General features: G+C 40.4%; 2 protein-coding genes across 2 annotated transcripts in view; one reads left to right on the top strand and one right to left on the bottom strand.

The window, feature by feature from the left end:
• HABP2 (hyaluronan binding protein 2) overlaps positions 1 to 4,539 on the top strand; it is a 36,346-nt gene extending 31,807 nt beyond the window's left edge. The window contains exons 11-15 of the mRNA XM_050899118.1: positions 24 to 264; positions 1,181 to 1,323; positions 1,672 to 1,806; positions 3,314 to 3,459; positions 4,363 to 4,539. Of these exons, the coding sequence (XP_050755075.1) occupies positions 24 to 264; positions 1,181 to 1,323; positions 1,672 to 1,806; positions 3,314 to 3,459; positions 4,363 to 4,539 (842 nt within the window). The remainder of the gene's footprint in view (positions 1 to 23; positions 265 to 1,180; positions 1,324 to 1,671; positions 1,807 to 3,313; positions 3,460 to 4,362) is intronic.
• Positions 4,540 to 5,814: 1,275 nt separating this feature from the next.
• The window catches only part of NRAP (nebulin related anchoring protein), a 52,846-nt gene continuing 46,340 nt past the window's right edge, over positions 5,815 to 12,320 (bottom strand). The window contains exons 36-42 of the mRNA XM_050898855.1: positions 11,562 to 11,666; positions 10,782 to 10,880; positions 10,561 to 10,665; positions 8,898 to 9,005; positions 7,921 to 8,232; positions 7,525 to 7,677; positions 5,815 to 6,241 (exon numbers count right to left, since the gene is read on the bottom strand). Coding sequence (XP_050754812.1) covers positions 6,146 to 6,241; positions 7,525 to 7,677; positions 7,921 to 8,232; positions 8,898 to 9,005; positions 10,561 to 10,665; positions 10,782 to 10,880; positions 11,562 to 11,666 — 978 coding nt within the window. The 3' untranslated portion in view covers positions 5,815 to 6,145. The remainder of the gene's footprint in view (positions 6,242 to 7,524; positions 7,678 to 7,920; positions 8,233 to 8,897; positions 9,006 to 10,560; positions 10,666 to 10,781; positions 10,881 to 11,561; positions 11,667 to 12,320) is intronic.

The following is a 12,320-nucleotide window of genomic DNA, read 5'->3' as shown; positions in this document are numbered from 1 at the left end:
TGTCCCTTCCAATGCAGCTGAAGAGAGCCCACAGCCAACAGACAGCCCAACAGACCCACCTGGATCAAATGAAATATTCAAAACTTGTGGACAACCAGAAATTCAAAGGACCCTCAAGAGGATCTATGGTGGAGCTAAGACTACAGCTGGCAAACATCCCTGGGTGGCATCTCTGCAGATAAAGACTTCAAAAAGGAGCAGACATTTCTGTGGTGGAGTGCTAATTAAAGCATGCTGGGTTCTTACTGCTGGGCACTGCATTGAGTAGGTGCATGTCCTATGTCTAGGGTAGATATACCTATAAAAATAGTATAAACTATTAGATAAACATATAAAAATCAGGATGGTTATTAAAGACAGTTTGGAATCCAAATTATTTGCAATCCAAATGATTGCTGAGAATCAAATTGAAAGGAAAACATATATGTGAAGAAATGAACACACACATGAAAATATATATATACTTGGAAATGGTGCTTGCTGGAATAACAAATTAAACTTACCCCCCACTCACCTAAAAAGAGCTAAAATAATTGTGTGAGAGGAAAAAAGGAGGAAAGTAACAAGGTTTTGCAATGTTTAAAAGAAGGACTCCATGAAAACTTCAGGGGATATTGGGATACCATAAGCAACATCGCGTATTGCATCATAATTAAGATCTCCAGAACAGCCAAAATATGCATTTTACTTTCAGTTGTTTATGAGCCAGCTAGCTTAGAACATGACATTTCCTTCAACATGTTTGTTGAATAGGTTGGAAACCACCATCCTTGGAAACTGGTAAATTACACTCTGGAGATCATTCTCCAGAGCACAGATGATGTTAAGTATGCCCAGACAACGGCAAGCAATTGTACTCCCATGGCTCCATGAGTTGCCACTCGTCATCACAGCCACAGTAACAGATTGTGTGCACACTGCTACTCTGCCCTAAAATGCAAAGAAAACCATGTTCATGTGGCTTTAAATCACTTCATTTCATGAATGCAACAAGTTAAGAGCACATGTATTGTCCAATACCATTGCTTCGCTGACTAAGTCCTCCTGTAACGATCTTAGGAAATCTTCTGGCCACACTCTACAACAGGAAGCAATATCTTGACTTCCAGATACTAAAGGTGCAAGTTTTCACCACCATTGATAGACAATGTCTGCATGTAATTTACTTTTTTTTTTGCAGACAACCAGCAGAAAATCTCCAAGTAGCCCTTGGAAAGAAAGACCTCAAGAAGAGAGAGCATCAAGAGCAAATATTTGATGTGGAGAAGATCATCGTACATTACAAATACAGAGAGAAGGATGGTGTCCCACACAATGATATTGGTAATTCCCTTTTATGGAGTATTCATGTGGCTCACCTCCAACCTCAGGTGTTTGAAGCGCCTCTCTCCAACTAAAGTCAATGTAAAATTCCCTTGAGACTATATTCTGGAAATAATTAGGCCAAACTGTGGTTTAGACCCATTTGAATCTTTGGGATGTGAATTGTGATGGGCAGGCAGAAGTCACTGTGTGCGAGGAGCAAAACAACAGCGACAGGTCCGGCACGTAGTGCAAATAACACGTCAGTTATATGCAGCTTTGTGCGGGGTTGTGTCACAGACTGGTAATGATGGTTAGGGATTAAAATTAGCTACAAATACTTTTTGTTGTTGTTTATCTTCTCTCCAGCACTACTTAAACTGAAGCCGGTTGATGGTCACTGTGCAGTGGAAACAAAGTATGTGAAAACAGCGTGTCTGCCTAATTTCTTCTTTCCCGTTGGGACTGACTGCTTCATTTCTGGATGGGGCATGACAGAGACAGGTATTTGTGGGCTAGCTGGATTTTGGTGGATACTTCCATGGCAAGGTGGGCTGGTACTTTCAGTAGCAATTGCCAGACCCAAATGTGGACCTAGGCACTTAGTGAAACCAAGACATGGAATTCAAAACTAAGGACGGCTAAACCCTGTCATGGAAATCACTCATTAGCAGAAATCTCCAACTGCTAGACCAACCAAACCTGTCAGAGTTCTGAAAAAATCCCTGACGCATTTTTTTTGCTTGCCATCTGACACACCATGTCATGGTTTCATCTGAAGCCAGCAATAGAAGCAAGAAGGTATCAAGAGTGGCTATTGTATAGTTTGTGTGTTTCAAGAGAGGACCAAGAAAGATGGGAACTTTCACATGGTTTTCCAGCCCATTGGGTCAGATAAAGCTTTTCAGAAGCAGCATCTGGATCTTCAGATGCACTGAAAAATAAAAAAAAAAAATCCAAAGCTTTTCAAGTTCAACCAGCTCTATCCAAAACCTTTCTCGCCCGCAGTAAATCCTAAGGGGAGAAATTACTATGCTTAAAAAAGATAATGGCAATTTTCTGAAAAATGCATTTTCTCATGTTCTGATTGATGTGTTGCTGTAAAGCAGCAGAAGGAAAATGTGTCACTGAGGCTGCAGTAGGTGTCCTAGTGCTTTGTGACTGATACAGCCTGATACGATACATAGGACCAAATTCTTCCTTCTGATGTAACTCTCATTGAAGTCCACAAGAGACAAGCGTGTTCATTTGATCAGAATGCACCAACAGAATTTAATGGACATTTTTTAAAAGTTCCCCATAAAAAGTCTCTCTTAAAAAGGGTACAGGGAATTTTATTTTTTTTTTCCCCAACAAAGAATATCAAGTACCCTGTACGTGTTCAAACTAGATGGCTCCTTCTTTGAGCAGAGCTATTATTAGCATTTCAGGAAATCACTGCAGAAATGGAGTATTTTGTGAAACTCAAGCAGAACCAAACTTATAAACCACCTTTAATTATCTACAGATGTAGTGCTTTGAAACTCTGGCTATTGCCTTTAGATGTCAAGTTATGTCTTTAGATTCACTGTAATTAATCATTGCCCTTAAATATTGTATGATTTTCAGTTTTCATCTGTTTCATTAGCTTGTGTGTTAAAACATCTAATGGCACCAGTCTGAGAAGTGCTGAACAGCTCAAAGTCCCATTGGGACCCGTGGGAGCTGCAGACAATCAGCACCTTTGAAAAGCAGGATTGCACGGGTAGAGCTGGTCGGAGCCAAATTTTGAATACCTGACTTTGCTTTAATTCAGGCAACAAATCAGTGTCCTGAGTGAAGCTCCGAGGCTCCTACTCTAACCCTTATCATTTCAGACAGATACTTCTTTTCTTCCCAGGCTAGTACATGCATCCCCCCTGCTCTTCCCCCTTCCCATCCAAATGGCAAGCAAGCTCGTATTTTGAACAAAGACAACATGTAACAGGATTGGGAGGAAGGTGACTCCATTTTTTTGGTGCACATCCTGTAGATGAAGGATCCCGTCAGCTGTTAGATGCCAATGTCAAGCTGATTTCGCAGAGGAAATGCAATGCACCCAGAGCATATGATCACATACTGGATGAAAGCATGTTTTGTGCAGGAAATCTTCAGAGACCCGGAGCTGATTCTTGTCAGGTCTGCTGCTTTTTCTGTATTTGAACACTAATTTTTTGTGTAAATAGTCAGGCTGTGCAGAGCAATAGCTTTGGCAGGGTGCTGCATATGTATCTGTTTCTCCCATCAGTGTATTTCAACAGCCATCGTCTTTCTTCAGTACAGTTTGAGATGTATATCCCTAGAGCTAATGTTGTCACTGTCAGCCACAGGCAGATCTATGGAAGCTAGAGACTAGCCTGGAAAGCCTGGTTTCTGAGGCAGTTTGTCATAATAACCTGAAAACTTGCCTTTTTTCTCTCAATTTTGTTACGGCCTCTGCCATGAGCACCAATTCTAATCTGATTTTCACTATCATCAGAGCTAAGTCTTGCAGGGAAACTCAGGATTGATATTTCTTTTCATTACAGCTAGTGCAAATGTGAAGCAAGTTCATATTTATACTGTTGTAAGAAAGACAGGGAAGAGTTTCAACATGCTTCCTGAGCTGCAAACTACCATTGCAAGTATACTTCACAACAGAAATCACCACTGAAACAAAAAATGAGACCAATCAGCTCAGAATAGCTATTTTGAGGGGTGTGGGAGAGCTCAAGTGTTTTCCTTTACGCCAAGGATCACCTTTATCTCTCTGAGCTCAGGTTCTTAATGCCTGGTACTTTCATGCCTGGGTAATTTCATGTGACCTTGTCAGATATATGTCACAGACTTGAACAAACAAAAACTTTACATCGAAAAAGTCTGGTATCATTTGACTTGGTTCCAGAACTGCAAGCCTGCTAAGGGACTGAGCAGCATCTGATGGTACATCCAATAGGAAAAAACCATCATTATAGCTTCAAAGTCTTATGATGGGAGAGAAGCATTCTTATTTTGGTTAACGCTTTGCTTCATGTTTTGAACATGTGTGCTTTTTCTCATCAGGGAGACTCCGGAGGCCCACTAACTTGTGTAGAAAATGGCTCCTACTATGTATATGGCCTTGTGAGCTGGGGTCATGAGTGCGGGTTAAAACACAAACCAGGAGTTTATACTCAGGTGACAACATTTCTCAGTTGGATTAAATCAAAAATTCAGTCTGAATCAAGGTCACTTCATTAGGAGACAGCTTTGGAATGACAAATGGTAAGCTTGCACTATTTACTTATTTTTATCATTTCCCCAAACGCCTCCTCTTCGACCAAAAACATTATTGGTATTTCCTCATGGCCTACATGGGGCATCCTTCATCACCATCTTGAAAATAGCCTTAGAGTTTGCCAGAATGTCAGTGACAGTTTTCCTGTCGCGGGCTTTGAAATAAGCTCACATTTTGTAGGCAAAACAGATCAGAAAGTAAAGCAACTCCAGTTCTTCCCCAAATCAATCAGAGCCGCAGTTGCCAAGGTTTCCAGTTTTGGTTTTCAAGCCCTGAAAATTCTGCAGGCTCAGCTGCTGCCATCCCTTCCCTCTTCCTCTCATGCCCCTGGTTAAGGTGTGTTTTTTCTGCACTCATCAGACCCTGACACCTCAAAGCTATTGGTTTGTGCTCCTAAAGCTAGTACCGTTTTTCACATACATAAAAATCGTCACGTTCCTATGTTTGCAAGACTGCAGCCATTGGAATTACCTGAGGAGGCAGGATCAGACAGGAGAATTATTTTTAAAAGCACTTCTGTACAACAAATAACCACAAATTCCATCAGTAATGCATTCCAGATTGAAAAAGCAAAAAAAAAAATCAATATTAGAATTATCCACTTTATTCCTGATTAGAGGATAATTACTTATTATGTTCCAGATCTACAATGGTATATATGTGCTTCACTTCAATACCGGTGAGACCTAGGGGGTAATAAATCCCATCAAAAAATATGGGTCTAAAGCTATTGGATAATTCTTGGGTTTTCATAAGTTTTGCAAGTCAAATTGTGTAATTTTTGCCCAATGATTCTGCACAGAAATTTGAAAAACAGGGGACTGGTATTAAATCAGGATATAAAGAATAGACATGTTTGTGAAGAGTCAATTCCTTAAAATAGTAATGTCCCTTTCATCTGAATTCCAGGGTTTACAACCTTCTCTAAGCAGCTACGTAATCTATCAATAGGTACCCCTATTGCAATAATTTCTAACAAACTAATTCTGATTTTTTGCTTTGGAAGATTTGAAAAAGACTGAAGAACTAATTGCAATCTGAATACATCCTGTTAATCAAGAACAAATTCTCTGATACCCTCTAAAAGGCGTGCCCTGGGTTCGTCAATGATAACTTTGCTTCCACTAGCCTTTGCCTTGTTCATCTGTTAAGCCACCTGAATCACTCTTGTATTCTCTTAGGTCAATGGTGCCAATAATCCAGGAACATAAAAATCTCCAACGATTACAAGTATGGAATAAGATTCAGCTGATTTATTCATTACAAATTATTTTATATGCTACCAAACAGGTTCATCTGTAGTACAAAGCTGAGCCTGCCAGTCACCTAGTATTAATTTCATTTACAGCTTTAAATAAATATCAGATTCTGTAATACATACAGTGATAAATCACAAAGTATCCACACAAAAATAAAATGATCAGTTATAAATTGCAATGTTTAGGCTGCTTTTTAAAACAAAAAGTTCTTAGACGCCATCTAATGTGCTTCCCAGAAAACTGGAAAAGCTACAGGATTTGCAGGACAAGACGAAAATCTATTTGTGTTACGTCATGTTTCTGTTTACTTCTAATACAGCTGCATTTTCCTTCTCTTGACTTGCAGAATTTCTGAAGCATCAGGGTTGACTGCGACCTGCTGAGATCCTTCTGTCTCCAATTGGTCCTGTAAAATCAAACCCAAGTAAATTGTGAGGACAGCCAGTGGACAGGAGAAGGTTTTAACTATTATTCTATAAAAATATTTGCATATTAAAAATTACCGCAACTGGCAAACGAATGAGCAAAATCTAAATCACTGCCCTGCACTGAGCAAATCTCTACAGTGGAAAATCGCAAAAAATGGAGCCGTTCATGTAAGTTAGATACTACATGTATCAAAGGACTGAACGTGCTCAAGTCCTAATTTCTAATTTGAGCCCTAAATAAAGAGCAAACCAGCAAACACCTGAGTTCCAGGTGGATTGCACACCTGTAGATTTCCCTGGGACCATCAGATCATTATCATGTGTAGGGCTTAAGAAGATATTGCCTGCAGTCCCCACTGCCTGCATTACTCAACCATAGTTATAATTTATTTCCTGAGTAACTTTTCAGATCAGAGTGTAAATCATGGATATGTCCTGTTTCTCTTGGGCTGGATTATTGTTTGACTTGTTGCCAAAGTTAACACTTAAATGAAACAAGTATTTAAAGTGCAGAGCTGCTCTTCTATTGTAACTTAATGCTGCCTAACCGTAGGGGCTACAAGGTCCCTGTATGGACTTCTGCTCTCCTGTGCTGGGACACTGCAGACTGGGAGTCATCCCTGTGGAGGTAGGGAGAAGGAAAACCTGGAAGATCCCAGCTTGTAATTTCTTGCATCTTGAGCCGGACAGAGACGGAGGAGGCTGGAGCATTCCCCCTTTGCAAAAAGCCTCCCACAGCATTGGGGAGCCTCCCACAGCACACATTATGCTGTTAGGAGTCTACACTGAGCATGTCAATACAGTTGCCAGTGGAGGTTACATGGCAAACACGTAATTACATGGCAACGCATGGTGTCCTGCTGAAATTAGGAAAAGAGAAGGGGAGTTGTACAGGGAGTCCCTTCCACCCCTACTTCTGTTTTCTATGGAGGTACCAGGACGTTTGGAGATCTGACAACCTCCACAAGTTAAGGGAAACGCATCCCATAGTATAAGTAAATCCTATCCCATGGCACTTTCTAGTCCCTACAGGAATTCCTCAGCCATGACAATGCTGAATTCTCTTGAGAGGTTCCTTCAAATCAAGGTGTACACAAAGCCACATACTTCATGAGGGAAGTATACATATTCTGTTCAAATAATGGGGAGAACTGTAGCATTCAGGGGAGCATTCAAAAGCATTAAACAGGATGAGTTCCTGTCTGCCTTCTAGAGAGCAGAGCTGTTGGGATTTTTGAGAAGAACGGTTTACTCTACTTACAACTCTGGGTCCATACAGAGCAGAAGCACCCTGCAATCCCATTTCCCGAATGTACGCCAACTCAGCAGCTCTTCTTGCCATTTCGACTTTGTGAGAACCTGGAGGAGTCCAGCCAATGCCCCTGAGCCAGTTCAAGTCAGATTTGTATTTTACCTGAGAGAATGAAACATACACCAGTGTGTATTATTTTGTTTGGCTCTAATCAAACCACATGCCCTGGGTATTCAAGAGAGAGCATAGAGCAACAGAGTTGATAATAAACAAAATATTCATTTTCAGCAAACAGACTGTAGGTCTTTCAAGAATGTGATTTTGTTGATCGGTAAGGTCTGTGAAGCACATTGCCACAGACAGCTCCTAGCACTTGGAAGGACAATGTCGCTCAGCTATACTTACATCACTCTGCAGCTTGTAGGCCTGCTTTGCATGCTTCACATTTAGCTGCTCAGGATCACAAGTGTATTGGTGCAAAGGTTGCCTGTAGTTAACATTGCTTGCAAGCTGCTGGCTTCTCTTAGCATGGAGGAATCCTGGCTGGTTGAGGTGACTCTGGAACTGTGCTCTGTTTTGGGCATATCCACTCCTGTATTGGTTGTCACTCTGGAGTTTCCCCACTCTGAGGACATGCCTGATTTTGGGATCATCATTTGCACTGAGGAATCCAAACTGCTGGCCTCTGTCTCTCAGGAAGGCTTCTCTGTATTTGTACTGCAGGAAGTGCAGAGGAAAAATCTCATTTTCACATTCAGATTATCTTCAAATTCTGTTATGAAATAACTTATCCTCCCCTAGCTATCAATCATGCTTCCTGTAGTGCACAAAGACCAAGGGTTTGTTTGATATCAAACTACATCTCCTAATCTAACAAGACACTTTAGAAGAATGCCCTTTGTGCTAATTTTTAAAGGAGTAGAAAGACTTAGGGAGCCCAAAATACTCATCTCTCAAAAGCAACCAGGGGTCCTCTTATTGTTGCACTCTTGGGTGCACCCAATACACAGCTCAAGCAATGAAGCTCCTCCATCTTCAGCTTTCTTGCCAACTGTGGTCTTCTGTGTTCAAAGGTGACCCACTTTATTGTAGACCGTGCTTTAACTATTCATAGCCTAGTATCTATTTTATTTAACTACATCGTAATATGGCTCCTTCCCAAGAATAACTCTTTGAAGTGCAACAGAGCAGCCTGGTATTGGACATTATTAATGGGAGCCTTTAGTTGGAAATCTTTGCACTTAACTGGCATTCGGTTTCACTGGGTCACCGATTTTCCAAACCAGAACAAGGTTCACTTACATCAGAATTTACCCATTTTTACAGGGTGGGGGTGGCATGGGAAGAGGGTTGGGAAGTGTTTGAAACAGAACAATTCTTACATCACTAGCAATCTCTCTTGAAGCTTTTGCCGTCTGGAATGGGATGGCGTCAATCCTAAAATCATAGCCAGATGCCCTTGTCTGTTCCCAAGATGTTTTATACAATTTCTGTGTTGAAAAGAAAAGAACAAAACAGTCATTTCCCCCTGCAGTTTCTTAAACGCAGTCCCATAACTGCAATAATAAATGTTTTATCCTACTGGGCTTATTTGTATCAAGAGTCATCAGTACCATCTCCAAGGTTTTGATCCAGTTCTACAGCACTTCAAGTTCTTTTCTATTCACCATAATGATAAAATGCCTCATCTGAAAAGTGCCACCAGGGTTTCCTTTTGTACTTGAATGTGGTTGTTTTTGATGTGATTTAATTTCTATTAGAAACTGTGATGCATCTGTCACATCAATATTGCATTGATATTGCCCTTAATCTCTCTTTTGATGCATCCACTTGCAGTGTCTTGGGTTTCATGGCATCATAATTTCAATACCAGTTATTTCAAATTTTTCAAATGATCCCTGTCTCTATCCCCAGCCACATGTGGCTTCATTAACTCATATGGAATAACAGCCGGTTCTAACATATTTAATGTGACTTTGAGGATGTGAAATACATTTACATCCTGAAGAGAAATTGCTCTAGATTTGGTTCTTCTTCCATTAGTAGTTTTCTTAAAATAGTTTCCAGTCTGGAGGTCCTGCTACACAGCCATGGTATCTTAGCTGACACTTTTGGCTGTCCCTTTCTGATTTTATTCATTTGCTTTCTGTAACTCTTTGATTCATCCTTTCTGGGGCTTGTGACCATATGAAAACAAGCACAAAATCCACTTTACATTTTAAAAGACTTTATTCTGTTTCACTGGTGAATTTAGTGCTAGGTGGTGCTACATTTGAAGATAAACTGAGATGCCAGAAATCCTGCAAGACAGCTGGGGTAGAAGCAATGCAAGCATGACTCTACATCCTGCTAACAGGTCTAGGGCAGACCTTTCTTTTGTGTGCAATCGCCCCTTTGCCTTTTTACCTTCTCCTCTATCGCTTCAAAGAATGTAAATCCTATTTGTTTCTTTCACCTATAGAGCACCTATCACCAAAAAAGAAACTCAAAGCTTCTTACAGACTAAGGTCACTCTGACCCTACAGTTAAAGACAACAGCTATTTAATCAGGGAACAGTAGATTAGGAATAGACTGAGTGCCTCTCTCTGGGATAATGTGGAAACAAAAACCCTTTAAACCAATTCCAGTTACTGATTCAGTTGCATCCAGGTTGATGACAACTGTGCCTAAGGAATCAGTTCAACACAGTGTTGCAGCTTCATGAAGGTAGTTTATATAGTCAAGGAAAAAGGATTCTCCCTCCTCCCCCAGCCAAACATAAGTAAAAAGATTTAAATTTTTAACTAACCATACCTATACTGAAGGACTGAAATCCTTAATAATAGCTTCCTGCCCTAGAAAGCAGAACCAATTCTCAAAAGAAAAATCATCAGACTTTTCCTGATCCCTCCAGCCCAAACCTAGCAACATGTTGGCTGTCCACAGCCTCTGGCTTTTTTAGTTTTGGCCAGGTTCAGAGAACCTAGCTTCTACATATACATGAAAGTTTTTCATGCCCAAGCAAGTTTACCTATTCAACTCCCTAAAGTAAAAGGCTTACTTACATCACTGATTTGAAGTGCATTCTGGCGGGCTCGGATAAAATCCGGATGATCAGGAGGCAGGGTGTACCTGTGCCTGGCTTCGGAGCCTCCAGCCTTGTACAGTCTCTGTGGAGTCAAAGGTCATTGAATGCAACTGATAGTGGAAGCAATGTCGAGATCAATTCTTTTATGCGTTATAGTACAACAAAAATTAAGATCACTTATAGTAAAATGAAACCTACGTCACTGCACTGGAGGTAGCTGTTTTTAGCATGAATCAAATCTGGAGAGTCAACCACGGCAGTGAACTTCAAACTTTCTGGCTTCTGACGGTACTTTACCTGAAGGGGGGGAGGCAACAAAAACAAAGGAAAAAGAACACAGGATGTTTCTGTTAATGATACATCACAATTCCAAGTGTGTGATAACTGGAGTAAAACATAAAAGCCACCTTCCTGAAGCCACAGTATTAAAAACATACTGTTCTGCTTTAGGCTTAGTTGCTCTTTCAGCTAGGGAATGGGGATGTCGCTGTATCATTGCCGTGGTGCCTAGGGACCAAACTTCTTTTTTTGTGTGTGTGTACAAGAAGGACTTCCCACTGAAAATTCACATGCAAAAGCTTTCGAACGCTACACTTTTGACAGCTCATAATTTTTCTCCATTAAGGCATGATACTGAGCAGGCAAATGCCCCTTCAGTGTGGTTGTCAATGCTGTATCTTTCTATATCACTTCCATAACCACCTACTTAGAATTTCATAATGGAGTTTACTGCATTTATTTATTGCTACATGGTTTGTTTATACTCTTGTGTTTCATTCGGAATGGAAAATATTCAGCAGGTGTCACACAGTGGACTTGCATCTCCCGTACTGCTTCTTGGTAACTTACACCTTGTATAAACAGGCTCCCACATCAAAAGGAAATGATAAGCTACATTCGTAAGTGTCATGTAACGAGAAGCCTTGATGGTAAACAATTCCTACAGACATGCTATCCCATGAAAGATTTATCAGTTACCTCGCTGATGAGCTCTCCAGCCTTCTTTACACTTTCTATCTGCGGAGATCTCAGAGCCATCCAACCAACTCCTTTCATGAAGTTCAGGTCTGATTTATAGCGATGCTATTAAAAATGAAAATCGTTAGCTATCAGTTTTGTATCCACAGCTATTAAGGTTTTTTAAAAAGACTCCCTGATTCATATTAACATTTTGAGGTTTTTCATTTGCCATGCACATATCACATCGTAAAGCCAAACTGTTTGCATTTGTTCATTCCATCAGGAATTAAATAATGTATCATATGCAAGTTACAAGAGAAGGCCCCACGAGTGAATTAGTATGACTCAAAGCAGTAAGTAATAATCTGTTTGTACTGAGTGTAAAAGAACCCCTTTTGAAATAATTTTCTGAGGTGAGTTCAAGTCAGGAATACTAATTATTTTATCTGGTGCATGCTTCCTCATTAACCCCATTTCTAGGAGGACACATTACTCTTTCTTTACTCACATTAAAGGCTTGCTCTACCTCCTAATCCAGTAAAGAAAACAAGGCAGACCCAATAAAAAGCAAAAGCCAGTAAAGTACCCACAATCCCAACAATTCTGATTTCTCCTTCAGAGTGACAGCGGCTCACTGTGTGACTTTAATCCAACCATCCTTTTTTTCAGGGTTGTTTTTTTTTCCCTATATGCAAAAGGACATAACAGCCAGCTAGCTCAAGTGTGTTGTACATTACTCTACTAGACAGTGAGGGTATCAGACAAAACCATGTTCAT

This window comes from Gymnogyps californianus, chromosome 6 (assembly GCF_018139145.2).
Source record: "Gymnogyps californianus isolate 813 chromosome 6, ASM1813914v2, whole genome shotgun sequence".
In the NCBI taxonomy this organism is placed as follows: domain Eukaryota; kingdom Metazoa; phylum Chordata; class Aves; order Accipitriformes; family Cathartidae; genus Gymnogyps; species Gymnogyps californianus.
The sequence above is the reverse complement of the archived record's forward strand: the minus strand, read 5'-3'. Positions and strand labels throughout refer to the sequence as shown.